Here is a 24,406-nt window from a genome sequence, read left to right on the forward strand (position 1 = left end):
GGCGCATGTTCTGCCTTGGGCCCCTCATTCCTCCCTAGAGGAACTTTCCTGAATCCTGGTGCTGACTTAGGGTGAGACTCGGAAACCGCTGCCCTCCTGCTACGTGCCTGCGCCCCCTCTCGGAGCCTCGCAGCCGCTGGTGTCCCCCTAGAGCTGCTGGAAGGCCAGGCCAGTGGGGCCAGAAGGCCTGGGGGCCTGAAACAGCATCACTTCAGGAGCGAGAAAAGCTAGTGATTCTCAGTGAAAGTTTCAAGGGCCCGGGATGATGTCAACGATGTTATGGCCTCGAAACCCAGTCCTTCCATCTCTGAATCAAGTGGACCAATGTCCTTCTCCCCAGCAGCCTGGGGTGTCTGGAGTGCGGGTGGAGGTAGTGACCCTCAGGGACAACCAGCCAGGGTTAACGGGATGCGAGGGGCTCCCCTGCGGTCTCGGCTTGGGGATGGGTCCGTCTGGTCCTTCTCAGCCTGTGCAGGCTGAAGTCACATCTTCATTAGGCTTTCTGCTCCCACACCTGCCACGGGCCAGCAGTGAGTGAGGACAGGGAGCAGGAGATGAGGGAGCAGAGGCTAGAACAGTGCTGATCAACCTGGTCCCTACCGCCCATGAGTGGGCGTTCCAGCTTTCATGGTGGGCAGTAGTGGAGCAACCACAGTATAAATAAAAAGATAGATGTAACTATAGTAAGTTGTTTTATAAAGATTTATTCTGCCTAACTTAGCGAAAATCTGACATAAAGTACTTGGTAAGTAATTATTATTATATGCTTTAACTTGCTGTAACTCTGCTCTATAAATTTTATAAAGTCAAGTTACTTCCCTACTTTATAAATCACCATGACTGTGGAACCGATGGGCAGTTAGAAAATTTTACTACTAACAGAGATACAAAAGTGGGCGGTAGGTATAAAAAGGTTGACTACCCCTGGGCTAGAAGTTTCTGGCTCTTTCTCAGAAGCATCCAAAAGCACAGGCCCCCGGGGGCCTGCACAGCCGGCAAGCCAGCCAGCAAGCCCTGTGGGAGTTCCACGCACAGCGCTGGCCCCTGAGGTGATGACAGAGACATAGGTCTCTGGTCGGGCTGGTGCTGGCACACTTCCTGTGTCCTCTGCAGATCTTCCCAGGGAGTACTTTCTAGGTCTGGGACCACTTTGGAAGTCCCTGTCGGAGGCCCTGCTACAGTATTGCCCCTGCAGTGGTGTACCCCCATTACAGGATGATGGAAGCACCCCTCCTAACGTCCGGGAGGTGTGGTGTCCAGGCAGGCTCTCGGGCGGCCAGAGGAGAGCAAAGCCGCAGCTAGGACTCCTGTCCGTGCCATTGGGTGTACGGACCTGAGGCCTCTCACTGTCTCTCAGAACCGTTCCGGGTTGTTCTGGGCCTCGAGTCTCTGAGACTGTAAAGGAGGGTCTTCCTGGGGCTTCCTCCCCAACTCCGAGCACCAGTTAGGAGAATGAAACTGGTTCCATTGCTTCTCGTGTGTTGGCCTTTGAGTTGGACATTGTTTGAAGTGTTTAGTCACAATCCAGAAGGGTATGAAGGGCTTTCTCCTTATCTGCCCCAGCGGCAGGGTGAGGTCACCCTGTTGTTCACTTTACAGACTAGAGAGGGAAAGAACAGGCCCGAGGTCACACAGCCCATGGACCATAGAGCTCAGCTCGTCCTGGTGGCCCAGCCTCTTTCCAGGGTCCGTGTTGCCCAGAGAGCAGCTGTGGTCTGAAGGATATTGGAAACAATCCAGTAATTTGGGGTTATAAACAGGATTCTCTGACATCTTCGATGTTTCAACGCCGTTCATTAGGTTGAATGGGATTTAATTTAGCACACGTCTGTTTGCTGAGATCTCAGACTAAGACAACCGCACTTCTCTGTTGTTTAAGAATGATGACCTCGCCTCCCTCTGTCTCTCCTAGTTTGGAAGATATATAGCTGATCATCCTTCACAGTGTTGAGAGAGAGAGAGAGAGAGAGAGAGAGAGAGAGAGAGAGAGAGGATGCTATTGACAATTACACTGGGCAGCAGGCATGAACTGACTGTCCAGGGCCACCAGGGCTCGTGGTCACTCAGCTCACAGCACGTGCGCAGGAATGAGTCACCCTCCATCCACTCGGTCATTCTTCTGGGGAGCGCTCTCTCTGGGCAGCCCCCAGACTCCAGGCTCTCTGCTGGCCGTGAACCAGGTCCACCTATCCTGGCCGGGATGACATGGCAGTGCATAGCATTCTGCACACCTGGCCTTGCCCACCCATGGCCTCATTTCATCCCCAAACTGGAGATTCCTCCCCATTTTGCAGAGGAAGCACCTGAGCCCAGGGACCCCGAGGCAGGCTCTTGCTGCATACCCCACCCTGCCCAGGATAGCCCCAAGCACAGCTTGGTCTGAGGAACTGACATTATCCCTGGGAGGAATAAAAAAAAAACTTGCTCTCCCTCCCTGGGCGACAGGTGTGGTCCCCATAGCAGGAAAGGGCTGTGCTGTCCCCACCCCATCCAGTTCCCACCCTCTGCTCTTCCCTGGTTCCCCAGCCTCCTCTCTCTCCTCCTTTCTTTCTCCCCAACTTAGGCTCCCCCAATGCAAACGTCAAACCTGGTGGTACACATCAGCTGGTTTATTAAGTAACTGATAATGGGCCTGTCCCAGTAGAGCCCGAGCTCTAGGTCGATCAGGGGTCCCTAATTCGACTTCCCTGTGCAGTGGGACACTCCTGCTTATCAACAGGGCTGGCAGCCTCTTCGAGACTACTCTTGAGGCAGCTATGAGGATGTTATTAATCAGTGCTAACACTAACCACCAGAGGAAAGACACAACCACACACAAGTTAGTTGCAATAATCACACAGGCAATTTATTACTCACAAATCCTTTTGGTGTGCCCGGGTACAGCTTAAGGGTGCCCCGTCGGCGTGCTCCTCTCGGCTTTCTCTGGTCAGAGCTCAGAGCGGCGTGACAGTCCACATCAACGTTGGAGTCTGGGCGACTACTGCAGCAGGGGGCCCCTCAGCTTTAGTACCTTTTCTGGCCAACGCCTTCTAACAGGTGTCAATCTACAGAACTATCACCTCAAACCACCTTTTGGGGAATTCCTCGCAGGGAATCCCTTTTTATGTTAATTAACTGAAATGTGTACATCAAACCACTTTTTAAGATGTGGTTTCTTATCTATGTATAACTTCACACACAGACTAACTGGGCCCTGCTTGAAAGTCAGAGTCTGTTTATCACACTTGTACCCACTATATTAATTCCTATTCAAATGGCATAACTTTAATTTTAATAATTATTTTTAATATTATTTTAATTACTTTTATATATCTTCCATATTTTTTATATTTCTATATATGATATTTAATTACTATAACCTTATATTACTACAACAGGACCCATGGAACAGGGTGGCGATAGGCAGGTATGTGCTGGAAGTCCCCTGTCTGCGTTGGCAGCAGCCTCTGTCCCTGCACATCATCCTACTTTGAGTTATAGCTCCCAGGATCACCAATGTTAATACATATGGAAGAATTGTTACTGTGGGCACAGCGCCAGGTGCTGTTTGCTTTCTGGTGTCTCAGGGAGAGATCATGGACCCACAGATCAGAAAACAAAACGCCAGGCTGGGAAGTGGGCGTGAGGGTGCCGGTTAGGAGAATTCTGATGCATCTGATAATGCCAGTTCCTAGTTCATCAGGTCAGCATAACGAATGGAGAAGATAACAGTTAGTAGGTATTTGTCCTGGTGTGGGTGGGGTCGTTCCCTGGAGGGAGTGCAGGGGCCCTGGAAAGATGCTGGGTGGCGGTGAGACCCTGACGTGGGAGGTGTGAGTTAGGAACCTTCTGGTTTAGGGTTTGGGAGCCCAGGCAGGTGCTAGTGGACGGTTCCATGGCTTCCCCGACGGCGCCACCTGCTGGTCTTCTCTGTAATCTCACCCGGCGGTCCAGCAACGACAGCGCATGCGTGGAGACAGGAGCCCGTTTTGCCCCGCCCCTCCCCTCCCCTCCCCTCCCCTCCTCACCCGGCAGAGCCTGCTTCCTTGATGCTTCCAAATTCGGGTGCAAGTTAGAGCTCATAAAGCAAAACATGAAATTATAATGCTTTTTATCACTTAAACCCCCCTCTACTTGGATGATCCTGCCCCTCTAGGCGTCCTCTTTCTTACACCACACTTGTTATTATGTATCCGTCTGCTCCTTTGGGCTCTGAGCATCCTGGGGGCTCCCTGCACCCACCCAGGGTACCGCCGTTGCCTTCCGGTCCAAGGAGGGGCTCAGTAACTGTGGATGCATCGGACGGACGTGCCAGTGCACAGGCCACGCCCTGGACATCAGAAATGTGGCTCCTACCAGCTCAGAGCGGAACCTGGGCCAGAGAATCTGCCTGTGTCCCCACGGATCCCCATGAGCAGGCACTGTGCCCGCAGGTCACCGAGGAGGAAGGAGTCTCCTCTGAGAGGCAAGACACTTTCCTGGAAGGTGGAGGGCCCAGGTGTGCGCCCAGAGCCGTCAGTCTCTCCTGTCGGGGCTCTTGTCTCTGGGTGGGCTGCTTCCTGGAGTCTCCCCTTGAGATACAAGGGCTATTCCAGGACAATGAGTGCCCCAGGGATAGCTCTGAGGTCATGCTCCCTCAGGAACCCAGGAGCCCAAGCAGTTAAACATGCACAGACAACTTCTACCCTCGTGGGGCCGAAGACCCCTGTGAGGCCTCCGCACCAAGACGGGCACAGCGGGGGCTGGCACTCAGGAAGGAGGCCAGCAGTCAGCCTCCCTCCAACAGCCACGCGGCTGACGTCTGGGTTTCTGCTCACCTCAGGGGTCGTCATGCTCACTCACTGCATACTGGACACAGGAGAGGCACCACTTCCTGCCTATGGGCGCTTCCCCAAGGCACGAGTGGGGTCCGGGCCCTGTGGACTCTCCGGCACCCAGCAGAGCCTATGTTGAAAGCAAGGCATAGAGCAAACTTTCAAGTGGTGGCCCACCCCACCCCCTACACCTTGACCCACTGAAGTCATTTTTCCAGGGGAGAGCTGATCTCCTCGTTCATGTAGAAATCCACGGGAGGCAGCTGCATCCGTGTCAAGCCTTGTTGCCTCCGCCAGCCCTCCTGTCATGCTCTGTGTCCAGAAGTCACTGGGCAGACGTTTGTCGAATGAATGAACAAACACATCTCCAAGACCGGCTTCTGGTCGTGCGAACATCATCAGCGTTTTCTTTAAAAAAAAAATCGTGAGTGTCATAATGTTTCCCAGCGTGAGAGCAAACCGTTTTATGCACTGGGCATGAATTTCCTATGAAAGAGCGCCTATTTATTACTATACATAACTCCCCAAAAGGCAATGTCTTTGGTTGACTGCTGCACTGATGTTACCACCTTCCACCAGTAGGTGGCATGGGGTGCAGTTTACCGCGCGGGCATCGAGAAGGACCGGGTAACCGCAGGCTGGTGCCATGTCGCGGATGGGGGCCCACTGATAAGCTGGGTCAACGGGGGCAAAGGAACTATCCCCCCCTGAGACTGTGGGTGGAAAACACACGGAGTGGCCCTGCCGATCTGACATTGGGGGGTCATAATAAATAGAGGGGCGGGTCTCTGTGGGGAGAATGTGGAAGGGGAGGGAGAATTCCACTTCTGAGTGTCCCCCCGGGAGCTGGTGAGAGAAAAGACTTAGACACAACAGCAGTGGTTCTCAGACTTTTTGAAGTCGGGGCACATTTAAAATCCTACAAATAATTGAAGGTGCATTATATACAAATTTCTGAGAAATATGTTATAATAATTAAGTCAAATATAAAAGAAAAAGAAATATGAAGTCCAAGCATGCTTTCAAGGTAATTAAACAAAATAAGTACAACATTAAATTTATTCTGACATTAAAAAACATTTTTATGTTACATTTTTTGAGTTATGCTTTTTAGAGTTTGTAAAAAAAAGGGTTAAAAAAAAGACAAAAAAGTTATCTTTTTATATATATAGATACATTCTGAGTAAGATTTAGTAAATTCAGCAGGTCCTGGCACGAATGTGTTAAGTTTTTTCATTCTTGTGTTTATGAGAAACATGAGCCTGATGTGTCCTAGCGATTTCTTCAGTGTTTGGGCATATATTTGAAAGGCAAACTCTCATTTTCTCATCAATACATTGAAGAATTCCTCTCTTTTTGCTCTTAATTATGTTGAGTGCAGAAAACCCCCACCATACATATCATCTAACTTTACACCAAACAAAGGATAGAAGAAACTTGCCTCCAGTCTTTCCGGGGAACATGGGGGGTAGTGTAAACAATCCAGCACCACAGCTTAACAGCCTTTTGCTACCTAATCAGGCAGGTGAGGTGGGGGGTTGGGCAGACTGTCAGTTTACAGCCAATTCCCCACAGCTCTGTCCCCCCCAAATCTAAATTCCAAAAATCCTGTTGGTTTTTTTTGGTCCCCAATGGGCACATATTTCTCTGGAATACCATAGGGCACACCTGGAAATCTTCTAGGCCCTGGCACACACTTTGAGAACCACTGCATTACAAGCTAGAGTCTGTTGAGAAGAGCAATTGTATCAACAAACAGCCCCACGGTGGTTAGAAGAGGTGCGGGAAGGGAGGTGCCCGAGGGCAGGGCTCTGTTGACTTTTGTTCACAGTTATGCAGGAAATACCAGTAAGTAGTTGAATGAATGAGTCTTCCATGGACTTAGATGTCTTAGACCTAAGAGCGTCCCTGCTTCAGGCATGAAGTGGGTCACGGCTTCAGAAGGGACCCTGTCCCTCCCCTGTGGCCCCTCTAAGCAGGAATAGGGTTGTGTACCCCCGGTGGTTGAGGGGTCTGGGAAGTTCTGAAAGCGGCCCTTTGGGTAACAGGCTACGGAGACTTCTTTCCTTAGTTGCGGTTTGGAGGCAGATGTTCTTCCACAGAAGCAGAGGTGCATGAATTGTAAATAATTCATGCTCATTGTTTGTCCCAATTAACCTTTTTTTTTTCCAAAGGTGGGGGCAGTTCTTTCCTTCTTGAGGGACAGTGACACACCCCTGATAGGCTGGCCTAATTAGATTATGTACACCAGAGACCCGAGCGAGAAGGATGGATCTATTTTTAATAAAAGAAGATTAAAACCTGTGTGTCTGCAGCATATTCGGGGAGACGGGACCAAACTAACCCCCCCCCCACAACTGCAGGTCAGGTTGCCGTGGCCTGAAAGGGAAATGCTTCCCTTGGAATTACTAAAGCTTCTTGCTCTGAGTCGGGAAGAAAATCAGACCTCCTGCACCCCTACCCCTGCAGTCTCATATTCTGTTTGCTGGAGTCCCCAGGGAGGGTTCTGGGGCTGGAGAGCCACCTTCCTCCAGATGCTGGACCAAGTGTCTGTCCACTTCTGGAGGGACAGCCCCCAGCTGTGTGACAAAGGAGGCAGTAGGGGTGACCCAGCCAGGAATGGGCAGAGTAGGGGCCACGTGGCCCTCGGCAATCTCAAGTTCCAGCTGAGGGGCCCACCCCCCAGCCATGCAAGAATGTAGGCTGGGCCCGGGCCGGTTGGCTCAGTGGTAGAGCGTCGGCCTGGCGTGCAGAGGTCCTGGGTTTGATTCCCAGCCAGGGCACACAGGAGAAGCGCCCATCTGCTTCTCCACCCCTCCCCCATTCCTTCCTCTCTGTCTCTCTCTTCCCCTCCCGCAGCGAGGCTCCATTGGAGCAAAGATGGCCCGAGCGCTAGGGATGGCTCCTTGGCCTCTGCCCCAGGCGCTAGAGTGGCTCTGGTCGCAACAGAGCGACGCCCCGGAGGGGCAGAGCATCGCCCCCTGGTGGGTGTGCCGAGTGGATCCCGGTCGGGCGCATGCAGGAGTCTGACTGACTGTCTCTCCCCATTTCCAGCTTCAGAAAAATACAAAAAAAAAAAAAAAAAGAATGCAGGCCGGCAGGACTGTCCCCAGAGAAGCCACACCTCCACTCTGTATGTGGCCTCGCCCCCTCTTTAAATACTTCAGGCTAATTAAAAGCCTTTTTAAATTGTAACCACACACTGACCTACTCCTCAAACCCAGCAACGACACTCGATAGGCATTCACCTCTAAGAAATGAAAAACATTTGTCCGCAGAAAGACCATTACCCAAGTTCATGGCAGCGTTGCGTATAATAGCCGAAAAATAAATAAAAAAAAGAAAGAAGGAAAGAAAGAAAAGGGAAATCACCCAAATGCATACCAAGAGGAGAGGATGGATGAACACACTGTGGTGGCTACACAGAAGGACACTCTTCAGCTCTGAGAGGCGTGAACTCCATGCCGAAGCCACAGCTGTATGCTTCCATGCCCTGCTGAGGCCAAGAAACTCAACACACAGGACTCCAGCCCATATGGTTTCATTTCTACGAAGGTCAAGGGCACACAAAGCTAACCATTCTCCGGGGACAGAAATCAGAATAGTGTGTGCTTCTTGGGGCAGGGAAGACGAGACGGAAGAGGGAGAAGGAGGAGATCTCTGGAGACACATCAGACGTCTTTCGCCTTGGTTGGGGTGCGAACTGCACTTGGCAGAACTTATCAAACCAGAGGCTCGGTGTCTGTGCATTTAACTCTATGTAATGACATCATTTTTTTTTTTTTTTTTTTTTTTTTGTATTTTTCCGAAGCTGGAAACAGGGAGAGACAGTCAGACAGACTCCCACATGCGCCCGACTGGGATCCATCCGGCACGCCCACCAGGGGCGAGGCTCTGTTCACCAGGGGGTGATGCTCTGCCCCTCCGGGGGCGTCGCTCTGTCGCGACCAGAGCCACTCTAGCGCCTGGGACAGAGGCCAAGGAGCCACCCCCAGCGCCCGGGCCATCTTTGCTCCAATGGAGCCTTGGCTGCGGGAGAGGAAGAGAGAGACAGAGAGGAAGGAGAGGGGGAGGGGTGGAGAAGCAGATGGGCGCCTCTCCTGTGTGCCCTGGCCGGGAATCGAACCCGGGGCTCCTGCACCCCAGGCCAACACTCTACCGCTGAGCCAGCCGGCCAGGGCCTGTAATGACATCTTTTTAAAAAGTATCAAGGTCGTCGGGGTCTGTTGGGTCTCTCACTTGTCATCTGTAGGGGTTAATGTGTGATCTCCGGGCATTTTTATTTTTCCTCTGGAACACAAATAATCTATTCTGTGGTAATAGTTCGGTTTCGGTAAGATCCAGTGGTGATTTTGGAAGCCCGTGAAGAACGGAGGTGTCTGTTGTTCACAGTCATTTGAGATGAGGCCACCCACCTTCATCGTCATCTTCAGTTCTATGTGACCCCCTTTTCAGGAACGGACAGTTACACGTAGAGGGTGTTGCTTTCTTTGCTTTTGAGGTAAGAAGGATGGTTTTCTTCGATACAGGAGGAAAAAGTAGCCAATTCAAATCTAGCTACAATTCCTTTCTGTCTTACTTGGCCCCTGCTCCAGGAACGTGGTACGTGTCATGTTCTCTCAGGGGTGAGCAGACAGTGGGCTTGCTGGTGATTATACGGACTGTGTTATGGCTCCTGGTGCTGAAAATGAGCTTTGGAGACGCCTCCTCCTTGTGTCTGTAGCGGCCTGTGGTTCTGTTGTCTCTGTTGCAATGGAGAAAGACTGGACTCTTAAAGAATCAGCTCTTCACTCTTTCTACATCTTGAAAAGAGGAAGGTGCATAATTGGAACTGTGCAAATTAGTGCATGGCCCTTGGGTAATAGAAATGACCCCTTAACAGACCGACCGACACACCAGTATTCGTACAGGTCCTTGCTGGTAGCCCGGGAAAAGTGTTGCCCTGTCCCTGGGAGGGCCCCTCGCCTGTGCTGGACTGGACCTCAAGCACCTGGTCAGCTCAGTGGTGGCAGGCGGGAAGCCCCGTGTGGACCAGTACATCGATGGCTGGTGTGCATTGAAGCTTTACATCGTCCTTGTGTTTTTAAAAGTTCTTTGATGAAATTAGTCTCAGAGGATAAGCCACAGGTGTGCACATGGGTCTACACCAGTGTGAATGTAAAAAGCCCTGAAATTAGTCATCGGGACCTTTCCCCCTGCACAGAACGGATTCCCCAGATTCTTTGAAGACTGGTGCCCACTCCTGTGACCCCGTCAGCATCGGGGACCGGAGTCGGCGGCGCTCCGGGGAGGACGCTCAGCTCAGACCCCGTCCTGCCTTTGGACGGACCTTCTTCTCCTTTGCTCCAGGAAGCAGTCTCCAGGTTCTGAGCCTGGTGCCAGGTGGGCAGCGGAGGGAGGAGTGCCGTTAAGAGGTGATCACCCCCACTTTAGTGTGAGGGAGCCAGGACGGGACGCCCACAGCCAAACACTCCTCTTCCCCGGGCGGATACCTGGCGTTTCCGAGGGACCCGGCACACTCCTCTTCCCCAGGAGGATACCTGGTGTTTCCGCGGGACCCAGCACACTCCTCTTCCCCAGGTGGATACCTGGCGTTTCCAAGGGACCCGGCACACTCCGGCACCGGGCGGACCGCCGGGCCTCGTGTCTCCCACAGAGCATGCCCTCCTTCTTCCGAGATGCTTTACTTTGCCACGCATTCTTGGTCTTGCGTGAGAGGACGCAGGCATGGAAAGCTCGGCCCACAGCAGTAAAAGCCATGAGTCAGGGACAGAAGTGGACGGGGTGGGGGGAGCAGCCAGACCCCCCCATCCTACGCGTGGCCTGCAGACCCGGACGCTTCTCCACACGGCCTCGTGACCGCTTACACACGGCATCCTTCTCCTCCTCTCCTTCTATCCCCCCCAAACCTCAAACAAGAGAGAAGACTCACGCGACACATGGACAGGAGAGAGTAAGGTGGAGCATCGTGTAGCCACTGCCTTGTCACAGAGGGCAGACTGCCTGCTGGGGGGGGGTGAGTGGATAAAGATACTCTGTCGCAGTGTCAGATTCTGCTGACCTTACTAAGCAGCAAGGATCCCTCCTGCAGACTGGACTCCGGCACCCTTGCTCCCAGCCTGAGCTGTGTGCCCCCAGGTTCTCAGAGCCACGTCTCAAGGGAGGCCCATGGTCCCTGGTGAGCCCAGGACCGTCTGCTTGTGAAGACAGATGAGCCGCTTCCGCTCCAAGAAGCAGGCAGCATCCTGCCTTCCAGAAATATGCCCGCCCCGTCCAACTGGTGAAACACATCGTCAGTGCTGCGTCATGAGCTGGTGCTGCTCCGTTTAATTCCTCCCAATTAAAAGGAAGATTAATGAGCATTGCCAAGGAGCCGCTTTTCTGAAGGAGCGGAGAACTGGCGGCCTCAAATTATTTTTTAAATACTGTCTCATCCATCATTCCGTGACCACCTGGCCTCGGTGCCCACTCCCCCAAGCGGTGCCCTCCCTGCCTGAAGGTCCTCCAGGTGGCCGGCTGGTCCTGGGGACACTTGAGGATGGCAGGAAGGGAGTCCAGTGGGTCCACGATGGACTTGGAGAGGAGAGCCCGATAATTCCGCTTCCAGAGCTACCTGTTCGTGCAAGAGGCCCTCTGACTCTGCCTTTCTCTGCTGGGCCGGCAGCGAGCGCCCTGGACACAGACCTCCGCTCACCAGGACTGACCCCACCGAGCCTGCAGGCCCCTGAGGAGGAGCTGCTCACCTGCTCCGGGGCTCAGCCCATCAGCGCCGGGGCTCAGCCCACCTGCTCCGGGGCTCAGCCCACCTGCGCCGGGGCTCAGCCCACCTGCTCCGGGGCTCAGTCCACCAGCACGGGGGCTCAGCCCACCTGCTCCGGGGCTCAGCCCACCTGCGCCGGGGCTCAGCCCACCTGCTCCGGGGCTCAGCCCACCAGCACGGGGGCTCAGCCCACCTGCTCCGGGGCTCAGCCCACCTGCTCCGGGGCTCAGCCCACCAGCACGGGGGCTCAGCCCACCTGCTCCGGGGCTCAGCCCACCAGCACGGGGGCTCAGCCCACCAGCGCCGGGGCTCAGCCCACCTGCTCCGGGGCTCAGCCCACCTGCTCCGGGGCTCAGCCCACCAGCACGGGGGCTCAGCCCACCTGCTCCGGGGCTCAGCCCACCAGCACGGGGGCTCAGCCCACCAGCGCCGGGGCTCAGCCCACCTGCTCCGGGGCTCAGCCCACCAGCACGGGGGCTCAGCCCACCTGCTCCGGGGCTCAGCCCACCAGCGCTGGGGCTCAGCCCACCTGCTCCGGGGCTCAGCCCACCTGCGCCGGGGCTCAGCCCACCAGCGCCGGGGCTCAGCCCACCTGCTCCGGGGCTCAGCCCACCAGCGCCGGTGCTCAGCCCACCAGCGCCGGGGCTCAGCCCACCTGCTCCGGGGCTCAGCCCACCAGCGCCGGGGCTCAGCCCACCTGCTCTGGGGCTCAGCCCACCAGCGCCGGGGCTCAGCCCACCTGCTCCGGGGCCCAGGCAAGGTCGCAAAGCAGGAGAGAGTGGGGGGCCGGGGGGCTATTTGAAAACTAGTTTTATTCAGGCGCTGTCCTTTAAGGCCCACGGAGAGTTTCGATGATATGAGTGGTCCCAGTGTACCTCAGAGCGTGGTCATGCCCGGTAATTTCTGTTAAAGAGATCGGCTCCAACTCCTGAAAATAATTTCCGTCTGCTCCTCTCTCATTCAGGGAAGACTGTCCCTTGGTGCTTGTACAAGTGAGAACGTGCGAAACAGAAATGCAGGTCTCTGGAATACTATCTCACGGGCGTGGCTTCCTCCTCAGGGAGGGTGCTGAGTTTTCTAAGCTGTCCCCGCGGTGAAGCTTCTGGCCAGGTGTCGGTGTGGTCGGTACCCGGTGTCACGAGGCCGGGCCGGAGGGGGGAGCTTTGGAACGTTCAGTGAAGGGCACACAGGGGAATGAGGGCGTGGAGACGGGTCTCGGAAGAGGCGCCTGCAGTGACCGGGCTAAGAGGCTCCTCGCAGAGCCCCTCTCTGTCTGGGGGCGGCTGCTGAGGAGCTGCAGAGCCCCTCCCTCACATACAAGTGACAGCACCTTCTGGTCAGAAGACCTGTCACCTTTGCAGGTCTGAGGACAGCGCTGTCTGTAGCGCCCTTGATGTCCAGCTGGGCTTTCCCACCAGGACTTGCTGCAGGGGTGTAGGGCTCCACCCGTCCCCAGCTCCCCCCCCCCCGCCCTGGGGCACCCGTCCCCAGCTCCCCCCCCCCCGCCCTGGGGCACCCGTCCCCAGCTCCTCCTCCCCCCCAGCCCCCTCCCCGCCCTGGGGCACCTCTCCCCAGCCCCCTCCCCGCCCTGGGGCACCTGTCCCCTGGGCGTCTGTGTAGTCTCCAGGGACCAGTGGCATCTCGGGACACACCTGGTCTGTGCCTGTGTGGGTGGTGGGGAACAGGTGTGTACAGACGGGGAGGCATCCGTCTCCCCACACCCTGGTACTTCTCGTGGCTACAACCATCCAGGGAGTGCCCAGAGTTCAGTTTCCAGAACCCCGAGCGTTCTGTGTGTCCAGGAACCCCAGACTGGATTCTCCGTGTGGACGGTGTGTGTGCACAGTGGACAGCCCTGTGGCCTGACCCCCGCAGAGCCCAGGAGGTGCCAGGTGCCCCGGCTGCAGAAAGACTGTCCCCCATTCCTCTCCCAAGACTGGCTGCCCTGACAGCCTGGGCAGTGGACGGTCACCTCCCTGTCTTCTCCAGGTCAGACGAGGGCCCCCTGGAGGACGTCATGGACAGCGGCAGGCCCTGCCCTGTGACAGTCAGGCCAGGACACGGTCATTTCTCTCCTCTGCCCCCGCCCCTCTGCTATCACAGGGGCGTCTCTGCCAGCCTCACTTTTAATGGCATCTCCGTGGTTTTTCATCAGACGATGCAGTTACCTTTGTTCAAGAACAGCTAAGTTCCGACCTTCACCAGCCCAGACCCCAAGCACCTTCTGGGCACCTTTTCCCTTGAACGCGTGAAGCCGTCTCCAGATCGGCGGGCTGGCGGGGGGGGGGGGGGGGGGGGGGGGGGGGGGGGGGGGGGGGGGGGGGGGGGGGGGGGGGGGGGGGGGGCGTGGAGCGTTCGGGCAGCGTGGAGCATTCTGGTAGCGTGCGGGCTCCGCCCCCGGCTCCGCTTCAGGAGCGTTCTGGCAGCATGCGGGCTCTGCCGGTGGCTGCGCTTCGGGAGTGTTCGTTCCCGTTTGATCTCGCACCCGCGTAGACATGTGCTCACAGCTGAAGGTGGAGGGACCATGGTCTGGGTTTGTTTTTCCCTCGCGGGGAAAACGCATCTTGGTTCTTTGAGTTTCTGGTCTTCCCTAACGCTGAGAAAGAAATCCTCCTGCCCTCTGAGTGACCGAGTCCAGATGTCGTGGGAAAGATCACAGCGAGTGGTGTGAGTGGTGTGAGGGGTCGGCACGTGGAGAGCCAGGCCAGGCCCCGACACCCCTATGCCTGGAGGGTTTGGCGGGAGGATACGGGTGGGGGCTGAGAGGAGCATAGTGGAGAATGGTCCTGCAGGGTCCCAGAGGGTCCTGGAGGGCCCTGGAGTGTCCCGGAGGGCCCTGGAGGGTCCTGCAGGGTCCCAGAGGGTCCTGGAGGGTCCCGGAGGGTCCTGGAGTGTCCTGGAGGGCCCCGGGGGGCCCTGGAGGGCCCTGGAGGGTCCCGGAGGGTCCCAGAGTGTCCCGGAGGGCCCTGGAGGGTCCTGCAGGGTCCCAGAGGGTCCTGGAGGGTCCTGGAGGGTCCCGGAGGGTCCCAGAGTGTCCCGGAGGGTCCTGGAGGTTCCTGGAGGGTCCCGGAGAGTCCTAGAGGGTCCCGGAGTGTCCCGGAGCGTCCCAGAGGGTCCCAGAGGGTCCCGGAGGGCCCTGGAGGGTCCTGGAGCATCCCAGAGGGTCCCGGAGGGTCCCGGAGGAAGCTGGACTTGTGTTTCAGTAACAATTTCAGAGAACGGGTGCCATCCTTCCCCGTCTGTTTTGAGGCGTGTGTCAGAGCCTACGATGACTGTCTTCTAACCACTGTTCATTCTCTGCAGCCTGTAGGGTGGGGGGACACTGTGTACCCCAGAGCTCACCCCTCACAGACTCACACCCCACAGGTATCAAGGGAATTCTGGGGCTTGGGGGACTTGTCCGCAGTCAACAGGGCTTGGCTCTACCTCCGGCCTGCTCTCTGCCCCCACACTAGAAGCTCAGGGACAGTGTCTGTGCTCCACCGTGGCCTAGAAAGCGGCGAGGACAGCAGGGGACACGTGTGGGAGGCCACCCAGGAGCCTGCGCTTCCAGCAGAAGCCAAAAGGCCAAGAGGCCTGCGTGCACCCAGCGCCTTCCCCGGCCCCGCAGAGCGAGTCGGAACACCGTGGCCATGGCCTTGGGTGCTTCCGACTGTGTCCGGGGCCTGGCCGCTCCCCTCTGGCCTGGAGACTGCGGACAGTGAGCTTTGGACATTGCCAGGTGACTCCGTGAACTCCTAGGGAGCACTGAGGCTCACTACCCAGCTGTCACGTACATTATCGCAGAACCTTCCAGAAAGGAGAAGTGGACGTTCTTAGCCACTGTTTCAGACTCGGGGGCTGCCGTGAGGAGCTGTCCCCACCTGCAGGCAAGTAAGGACTGTGCGTGTTTCTGTGACAGCAGGTGGCCTGTCTTCTAGACACACAGGAATTGAAACCCTCACCCTCAGCCGTTTCTCCAGCCGCCACTGAAGGTCACTGTGACCGGCGTTTCCCATGAGAGGCTGTGGGAACAAGGGACAGGATGTGCTGGGCCTGCCTCTGCCCCCACGTGTGGACAGGTTTCAGAGACTGCTGGCCGCTGCCCGGCTGGAGGACACACACGCACACACACGCACACACACACACACACACCCCAGAGTCCACTGGGAGGCGGGGACAGGACAGCGTGTTCTGCTCCAGGAGGGGCCTGGTTCCCAGCATGGCTGGGTGACCCGCCAGAGCTCAGGGGCCGGAAAGGCAGGGTTGCTGCTCCGTCAGCTTCTGGGGCCTTTATTCCCAGAGCCGGAGCCCCAGGCCAGGAGGGGAGAGATGGGATAAGGAAGAAGCCTCCACCCTGAGAGACCTGGCAGCCCTCTTTGACCCGGCCTGCTGTGCCTGCCACCACTCACGCCCTTCCTGCCCCACCCCGGGCCCTGACCGCTGCCCACACCTGAGCTTTTCTCCTCCCTGCCCCTGCGGCCTCTCCTGGGATGCCCGCCTTGATCACGTGTCCTCAGGTCACCTCGCTGTCCCCCAGGAGGGGGGCTTGCCCCCGCCCTGGTCACAATTACCCCTCTGGATGTACGTCCCCCTCTTTGTCTTATATGACCTGTCCGGTGGCTGTTGACCTTCGGGGCTGTCCACCTCTTGAAGACAAATTCCAAGGGAGCAGAAATAAGACCCTGTTTCCCGGGCTCCTCACTGACTATCGCCAGATGCTCGGTGTGGAAGCAAGCCACCAGGTGACTTTGCATCCTTGTGGGAGAGCGCCCAGGAGCCGCGTCCTGAGCACCCGAGACCAACCGCAGCTGCTCGCTGTGGGACTGAGCGGGAAGGTCCTATCCCTCATGCTCTCTCTGGGGTGCTTGGGGACCGTCACTGTCCACCAGCATTGACGGAGCCCCTGCAGTCAGCCAGCCCAGCGTGGGCATTGGCACCGGAGATGGGAGGACTCGCTGGGCCCGTGGGACATCTGGGGCCAGGCCACACGCCCGGCTGGCCCCAGAGTGGCTGCCCAACAAGGAGTGTTGAAAAGGCTTCAGATGGAGTCAAGGGACCACTCCAGGCAGAACAGTCGCTGGCTGATGTTTGCTGGGCATGAACGGAAAAGCGGCTTTGTTGGAAATAATCTATTTTGATCGCCTCCGTCCCAGAGATCCGATGTAGGCTGTGCCGCAGAGGACGCAGGCCTTGTAAAGTGCGCAGTAACCCCAGTAAATAAAAGCGTTAAAAATTCAGCGTGGAGCCAATTACTCCTTCACACTGTATTTCTGTGCTGATTCGTATCTGTACTTGTCAGGGAGCAGGTACCAGCCCTTTGAGGCTGGGTCTCCAGGGACTGGAACCTTGTCACTGGCCTCCTAACATGATTGCTCCTGTCAAGGTATTCTGGTGGTGGTGGGACGGGTTTGAATCCTGCAAAGTGTAGTACCCTCTGCTGGTCGAATGGGGCAGGTCACCTGGCGCTTTGGATGCAGGATGAGATGACCTTTGAAAGTTCAAGGGAGTCGGCCTCCTCTTAGATTGGTCAGCATTTGGAGAGGGGCATTTTCAAATGGAGGGCATGGGATGATGTGATGGGGGTGGGCGGGGAAATGTTTCCACTAGGAATTCTGCATCTCTGAGTTGTAATAAGTCAGTGAATACTTCCTACCTAATCAGTTACTTTGTAACTTGAGTCAAACACATTAGAAGCAAGCATTATAGCAGCCGCATTCATTAGCAGTTTTGTTCCATGCTGTGAGAGAACTGGGCTGGGCTTTTCAGATGATGAATTGGTCTCAGGCTTGTGGGGACCTGGGGCCCTGACAGTCGGGGGGGGCCTGCTGGCACAGCTCAGGAGAGAAGGAGGCCAGGCCAGCGCTGGGAATGAGAACCAGTGGCGTGGGCTGCGGTGTGGCCGGGGGGGGGGGGGGGGACGGGGGGCAGCAGAGAAGGACCCTGTGCAGATGAGCCGGCTCCCAGCCTAGTGACCACAGGCTAACTAACCCATCTACTCCCTGAGCCTGTGATTCTTCCCGAGGGGACTGACCCTTCCCTGGCTGTCGTGATGCCGAGCCGAAACCTAGCCCCTTGTCACAGTGAGCACTGCTGTGCTGAGCCTGCTCCTGAGCTGTCAGCAGATGACTGTCACGCGGAAGTGAGGAGGGCTGGGGCCCGGGCCTCTGGGGGTCTGAGACGCTGCCTCACGGAATCCAGGGTCTCGTGGTGTTTTTGGAATCTCTTCTCCCCGGGCACCTTGTTTGCCGCCCCTCTGGCCCTGAGCAGACAGACACACAGACACAACAGGAAACACAGACAGACAGACACACAGAGCACTAGGAGCTCTCAGACCTTGAGGAAGGTTCCTGGGCTTACTGACCTGGCTTGCCCTAAGGTGATGTTATTTCCCAGGTGAAGGTACAAGCTGTGCCCACTGCCCGGAGAGCTCTGTCCCTGACTCGGGCAGGCAGGTCAGCGCTCCCAGACTGTTCCCCTCGGTCACCCCAATGGTCCGGCCTGTGTCTCTCATGTGTGTCCACCTGGAAAGAGGGCCAGTCCTCTGAGCCTGTCCCCGCTTCTTCCAGGGCCACCATGGAGCCCTTCCGCCCGCTGCTGCTGGCGGGTTGTAGCTGGCCGCTCGCCCAGGCTTTCGCGGCCAACGAGACCACCCCAGTGGACAGCAACTGGACCTCCGCGACCTCAGGTGAGGACTCGCTACCCCTTCCCAGCTGCCCTCGCCGCCCCCGCCCCTCCCCCTCCCACTGCCCACGAGGTCCCAGGGCCTCGCAAGGTGGCTGCCTGGCTGCGGGAGGAGGAGGAGGAGGAGGAGGAGGAGGAGGAGGAGGAGGAGGAGGGAGGAGGGAGGCGTGGCTTCTGTGGTCTGTGTGCTGTGCCCGTCTGACACCTGTGAAAAGCAGGCCGGTGAGAAGAGCCAGGGACTCCGCCATCGGCTGGAGCAAAGCTCAGAGTCTGGGAGGGAGGCGGCAGGCCCCACCCCGTACTGAGAGTCTGTGTCAGCTGCCATGGGGGGCGGGAGGCCCCACTGGGGGAACCTGTCCCAGCCAGCCCTCCCCAGGGACGAGCATTCACCGCCAACCCAGGGTGTTTAAATGCGGACAGAGTGGTTGGTTGTTACCAGTTCAGAAAGTGTTATTAATACTTTTAGACAAGATGTTGGTATAGACATTAGGTTTGTTTTAAAGAATAAAAACCCTGACCTCTCGGAGACATGTGTTAAAGGATTTAAGAGAGGAGGGAGGTGAGTGTGCAGTTCTGGCTTCACTGCCCGCCGGCCCAGCGACCTTGGGGGTGAACCTCTCCGTGCCTCAGTACCCCCGTTGGTAGATGGGGACCGTCACAGCCCTGACCCCTTGGCAGTGCTGTGGGATGGAGAGGTCAGGACGCTGGGAACCAGCAGGCTCACCAGCGTCAGCCGTCACTTCTGTCTGTGAGAGAGGTCACCATAGGTGGTCTGTCATGGCTGGTCGCTCGTGGCCCAGAGAGTTGCCTCTTCAGTGCCCCTTGAAATATCTCCCTCTGAGACACATGCCTGATGCAGAGAGAGGCCTTGCAGAGTGAGCTCAGGGTTCTCCAGGGAGTGGACTCAGGTTTCCCGGGCAGCACGTGTGTCCCGGCTGGGCCCGGGGCCCGTCTGTGGTTGCTTCTTCCCCGTGGGGGGTTCCCAGTGGCCTGTGAGCGGTGAGGGGGGTCACCTCGCTCTGCACCAGGGCCTGTGGAAAGCCCCCCTGCGCCCGCTCCATCCTCTTCTCCTCCATCCCCTGAGACCCGCACACGTACAGTTCAGAGCAGGGGTCCCCAAACTTTTTACACAGGGGGCCAGTTCACTGTCCCTCAGACCGTTGGAGGGCCGGACTATAAAAAAAAAACTATGAAGAAATCCCTATGCACACTGCACATATCTTATTTTAAAGTAAAAAAACAAAACAGGAACAAATACAATATTTAAAATAAAGAACAAGTAAATTTAAATCAACAAACTGACCAGTATTTCCGTGGGAACTAGGCTCCTCTCACTGACCACCAATGAAAGAGGTGCCCCTTCCAGAAGTGCGGCGGGGGCCGGATAAATGGCCTCAGGGGGCCGCACATGGCCCGCGGGCCGTAGTTTGGGGACCCCTGGTTCAGAGGCTTCCCTGACAGGTCAGGACTCTCCAGGTTAGCAGCAGCAATGGGATACAAGCACAGAGAAGGAGACGGAGGATGGAGCCCCTTACACTGGCGAGGCTGCACATGGAGCTCTTTAGAGCCGAGGCGGGAGCCAGAGGGTGGTCCCGGGCCTCTGGGGGGGCTGAGAAGGCCCAGCCCCTCCCCCAGGGCCTTCCTGCACAACCCAGTGTGCAGCTCACGTTTAGGTGTGCAACTCACACTCAAACCCATAATGTTCAGTTTCCAGGCGTATAGTCTATGCCAGACACACACGCACATGTGTGACACACACACACACACACACACACACACACACTTTGCAGGTGTACCTATGCATACCGTTTGCCTGAACATCACACACACACTTGACTGGGAGCATCTGCTGGGTAGCGCTGGGCAGATGGCTGCTCCAGGGTGGCCATCTGGGTGCCCACCCGCCACCTCTGCCTGCAGTCTGAGCCACACGAATGTGAAACGAAACAGAAAGTGACTTGGGGTTCCCTTTTAGGCAGCACACCAACTTCCCCTCCGCAGCAGATGGGTGTCCCCAGTCACAGCCCGGCCTTCAGTGCCTGTTTCCTCTGGCCCATGTGGTGTTTGGACATTGGATTTAGGGTGAATTACTTATCAATATTAAAAAATCAGGTAACTCGGTCCTGGCAGGTTGGCTCAGCAGTACAGTGTCGGCCTGGCATGCGGGAGTCCTGGGTTTGATTCCCGGCCAGGGCACACAGGAGAAGAACCCATCTGCTTCTCTACCCCTCCCCTTCTCCTTCCTCTCTCTCTCTCTCTTCCCTTCCCGCAGCCAAGGCTCCATTGGAGCAAAGTTGGCCTGGGCGCTGAGGATGGCTCCATGGCCTCTGCCTCAGGCACTAGAATGGCTCCAGTTACAACGGAGCAACGATCCAGATGGGCGGAGCATCGCCCCCTGGTGGGCGTGCCGGGTGGATCCTGGTCTGGCGCATGCGGGAGTCTGTCTCTCTGCCTCCCCGCTTCTAACTTCGGGAAAATACAAAAAGTAAATAAATAAAAATAAAAAATAAATAAAAATAAAAATCGGGTAACTTTACATAAAAATGTAGGTGCCTTCTTTGGCAAAATTGCAAGAAATGAACACTCTGCCCCCCCCATTGTGGCCCCAATGGGCTGGGGTCCAGGTGCCCACTGAAGTTCCCCGGGCAGGCCTGTCTCCTCAGCCAGGGCCACCCGGCCCTTGGGCCCGAGACCTGGCCAGTGAGTCCCTGTCGGGGTGGAGGCTGAGCTGGCAGCGGATGCAGTGCAGAAGCAGGTGCCTCCCCAGCAGCCACAGGCGACGGCATTCTCCCGGCGCTGAGGCCGCAGTGCTGGGCAGAGAGGGGCCAGGCACAGGAGCAGGGCAGCCGCGTCCTCTCCTCTCCGGGGCGGGCCCAGCTCCGTCCCTGGGCATCAGGCCTTTCCCCGGCAGCCTGGGCCCTGGCAGGTGGGGAGGGGGCTCGTGGAGCTGCAGGTGTGGCAGCCTCGGGCCAGGTGGGCTTCCCGGGGAAGCTCTGCAGCAGGTGAGGCCCCAGGAGGGGACTGGACCGGGCAGCAGCTCTCAGCCTGGCATTACCCTGGCCTGGAGCTGCCACACGGCCTGTGAGCATGCCCAGCCTGAAGGGGAGCATGACCCGGCTTATGGCTTACGGTGGCTGGGGCCACCTCCTCAGCCCAGACCGCTGTCTCCAGTGTACTGCAATCTAGTAGTCACTCAAGTCAATACAACTTTGTCCTTTATTAGAAATATATGTGTTGGGTACTTGCATGGTGCCAGGATGATAGAGGGTGGGATGCCCTGCTCCCAGGAGCTTACAGCCTGGGGGGTGTCATGTAGGTCACACCTTTAGGATACACAGGGAGGGGCGCAAAGCAAGGGGAGACTGTAGGCATGGAAAGCCCCCACTGGGCTCAGGGCTATGCTCGGTGCTTCTGTGAACTGGGAGAGAGCTGCCCAGTGTCACCTGAGAGGGCTTCCCCTGAAATGCAAGTGAAGGCTGTCACCCACAGATCTGATCATTGCAGGGGGGCATCTATGCTTGGAGGTACGCAGAACCCCTCTGGGACCCACAGGAGAAAAACCCAGTGGGCTTCCTGGAGGAGGGGGCCTTTGTGGTGTTCCTTGGAGAGCAAGGACGTTTTGGTGGGAAGGGGACAGTATAACAGGCTGGAAAGGCAGGAGCTGAGTCAGAACATGGGGGCGGGGTGGGGATTGAAGCCGGCAGCCCTTGGAATTTGGGCTTATGGGGCAGGTCATGGGCAGCCACAGGGCTCTGGGTCCAGAGATGGGGGACCTTCTAGTTGAGGGGGTCCACCTGGCAGATGTGGAGGATGGACAAGGAACAGCGAGGGTGATGCCTGGAGGCCTGCTTTCCTCTGGCAGGGAGGTCAAGACTCACAGCCCTGGGTGGTCGGGTTGAGGTGTGGCTGTAGCCTCTGACCAGCCCGAAGGCCAGGCTGCTCCCTCCAGAGGCCCTGAGCTCCCCAGCGTGACCTGGGACAGAGCAGTGGGGTGTCTGCACCGTCCCCCTCCTCTACTTCCCTGTTAGGGGGAGAGGTGGGCCCCCTGGCCACCCTGAGGAACAGGCCACAGGAGGGTGGGGGAGACTCAGGGTTGTGCCTTCACTTCCCTGCCCCAGGGGACCTTGGCAGAGTCAAGTCACTGGCTCCTCAGCTGAAGTTTTCTTCTTGATGTCAACACGGCCACTTGTTAAGCGCTGACCTTGGTGGCTCCGCTGGACAAGGACCGTGGACTGCCTTGCACACTGTACAGTGACGCTCTGATGCTCAGGAAAGCATTTGGCTCTGTAAACTGTCAGCACGGTTCTGAGGTCCGGGGAGCAGGGCTGAGGGCTGCACTTTGCAAACTGTAGGAGCCATCCTGTGTTGGGAACCTTTCTCGCCCAGACCCCCCCGCCCCCATCCTTGCCCGTGGCTCAGGTCACCATGGGGACCCTGTCTCCCGTCCCCAGACCCCCCGGTCCCCGGCCCCCAGCCCCTGCTGGCCTGGCTGCTGCTCCCCCTGCTGCTGCTCCTCCTCTTCCTGCTGGCGGCCGCCTACTTCTTCAGGTAGGAGTGTCCCGCGCGGACTTGCCCCGGCTGCTCTGATGAGGAAATGCGCGCCCACGGGGCGGCGGCGGCCGCAGGGTGTGGGGCCGGGCGGGCGGCAGAGAGCGGCGGGCGCTGGGGCAGAGGGTGGTGAGCAGCGGGCGCTCAGCCATGAGCAGGAAGAGCTTCTCCAGGCTGACCTGGTGAGTGTCGCCATGGCCCGGGCTCCGGGGACCTGGGGACCGGGGACCGTCCAGTGCTGGACGCTCACGCACATGTCTCTCAGGTTCAGGAAGCAGAGGAAGGCCACGGTCAGCGCCAACGACAAGAAGATGCCCAATGGGATCCTGGAGGAGCAAGGTAGGACCGCCAGCCCTCCGTCCGTCTGTCCGTCCATCTGGGGCGCTCTCCCGGCACAGCGGGCGACCTGCCTGATGTTGAGGCCTCACTTCTGCTTTTACTTGTGAAAATGCCGGCCCTTCCCACCCGAGAGTTTCACCGTTTCTAAACCTTTCTCGTTTCTCTCTCTGGTGTGAAGCAGACCCTCAAAAATTGCCAGTTTGTGGCTTCTTTGGAGAAGCTGCTCACATCCTGTCGTTTTTTATAGGGCTCTAACATGCATTGTTTCTCTAAGTCCTCTGAAATCCTGAATGAGACCGCGCCTTCAGGGAGTCCGCGTGCCCCAGGGGGCTCCCAGAAACCACACTGGGTTAGGACCTAGCGCAGGGGTTTCCCCAGGGAGGTTCCCCAGCCTGTCAGCTGGGGGGCATTCCAAACCTCCCCTAGGCTCTGAGTTCAGTTACTACTGGGAAAGGCTCCGTAGAAGCCCATTGCTTTACTCCTCCCACCTGCAGACGATGGCTGAGAAAGGCTCGAGAGGCAGAGACTCTTGACACTGTCCAGTTCCCCTCCTGACGACAGCTTCCTGCAGTCATCTGGCCGTGGACAGTGCTGTGGTCTGGCCTGGCCGTGGACAGTGCTGTGGTCTGGCCTGGCCGTGGACAGTGCTGTGGCCTGGCCTGGCCGTGGACAGTGCTGTGGCCTGGCCTGGCCGTGGACAGTGCTGTGGTCTGGCCTGGCCGTGGACAGTGCTGTGGTCTGGTCTGGCCGTGGACAGTGCTGTGGTCTGGCCGTGGACAGTGCTGTGGCCTGGCCTGGCTGTGGACAGTGCTGTGGTCTGGTCTGGCCGTGGACAGTGCTGTGGTCTGGCCTGGCCATGGACAGTGCTGTGGTCTGGGGAGCAGGCCCACTGTTGGGCTTCAGAAGGAATTTGCTAAAGCGACCTGAGGCAGGAACAGAAAAGCTCAGAGCGAGGGCCCTGGCCTGCGTGCAGGACAGCAGTGGTGCCATGCCCCCGAGGGGCCCCGGCCAATGGCAGCTGCTGCTGTGGCCTCCGGTGCCACCCTCCTGCCCTGCCCGCCCCTGCAGGGCCCCACAGCCTGAACCAGAGGGAGGAGGGTGTGGCTCTGGCAGCAGCAAGCTTCATTCCGAGCAAGCCCTGGGGGGAGTGTTTGTCTGGGCTGCAGAGCAGTTCTGCTGCGAGTAGGGACAGGCAGATTGTCAGGGTGACCCTGTAGAGGATGTCCCCCAGGGGCAGCGGCGCACCCCAGCCATTTCTCTGTCTCACTCTGAACTGAGGGTGCACTTTGTCCTGGAGCGCCAG

The 24,406-nt window shown here is 57.6% G+C and overlaps 1 protein-coding gene and 1 non-coding gene across 6 annotated transcripts in view; one reads left to right on the forward strand and one right to left on the reverse strand.

Moving 5' to 3' along the window:
- Positions 1–24,406, forward strand: part of PTPRE (protein tyrosine phosphatase receptor type E) — a 139,141-nt gene that overhangs the window by 84,960 nt on the left and 29,775 nt on the right. For 4 of the 5 annotated variants that reach the window (XM_066238542.1, XM_066238543.1, XM_066238544.1 and 1 more), the window contains exons 3-5: positions 18,102–18,220; positions 22,668–22,764; positions 23,030–23,103. In XM_066238542.1, the coding sequence (XP_066094639.1) occupies positions 18,109–18,220; positions 22,668–22,764; positions 23,030–23,103 (283 nt within the window). In that variant the 5' untranslated portion in view covers positions 18,102–18,108. Of the gene's footprint in view, positions 1–18,101; positions 18,221–22,667; positions 22,765–22,787; positions 22,947–23,029; positions 23,104–24,406 lie in introns of those variants that run through there. The other variant, XM_066238546.1, reaches the window with a different exon arrangement.
- On the reverse strand, positions 8,899–8,974 carry TRNAP-GGG (transfer RNA proline (anticodon GGG)). Its single transcript has one exon. It is a non-coding gene; the product is annotated as a tRNA-Pro (tRNA).

The sequence above is a fragment of the Saccopteryx bilineata genome, chromosome 7 (assembly GCF_036850765.1).
Source record: "Saccopteryx bilineata isolate mSacBil1 chromosome 7, mSacBil1_pri_phased_curated, whole genome shotgun sequence".
NCBI classification, from domain to species: Eukaryota; Metazoa; Chordata; class Mammalia; order Chiroptera; family Emballonuridae; genus Saccopteryx; species Saccopteryx bilineata.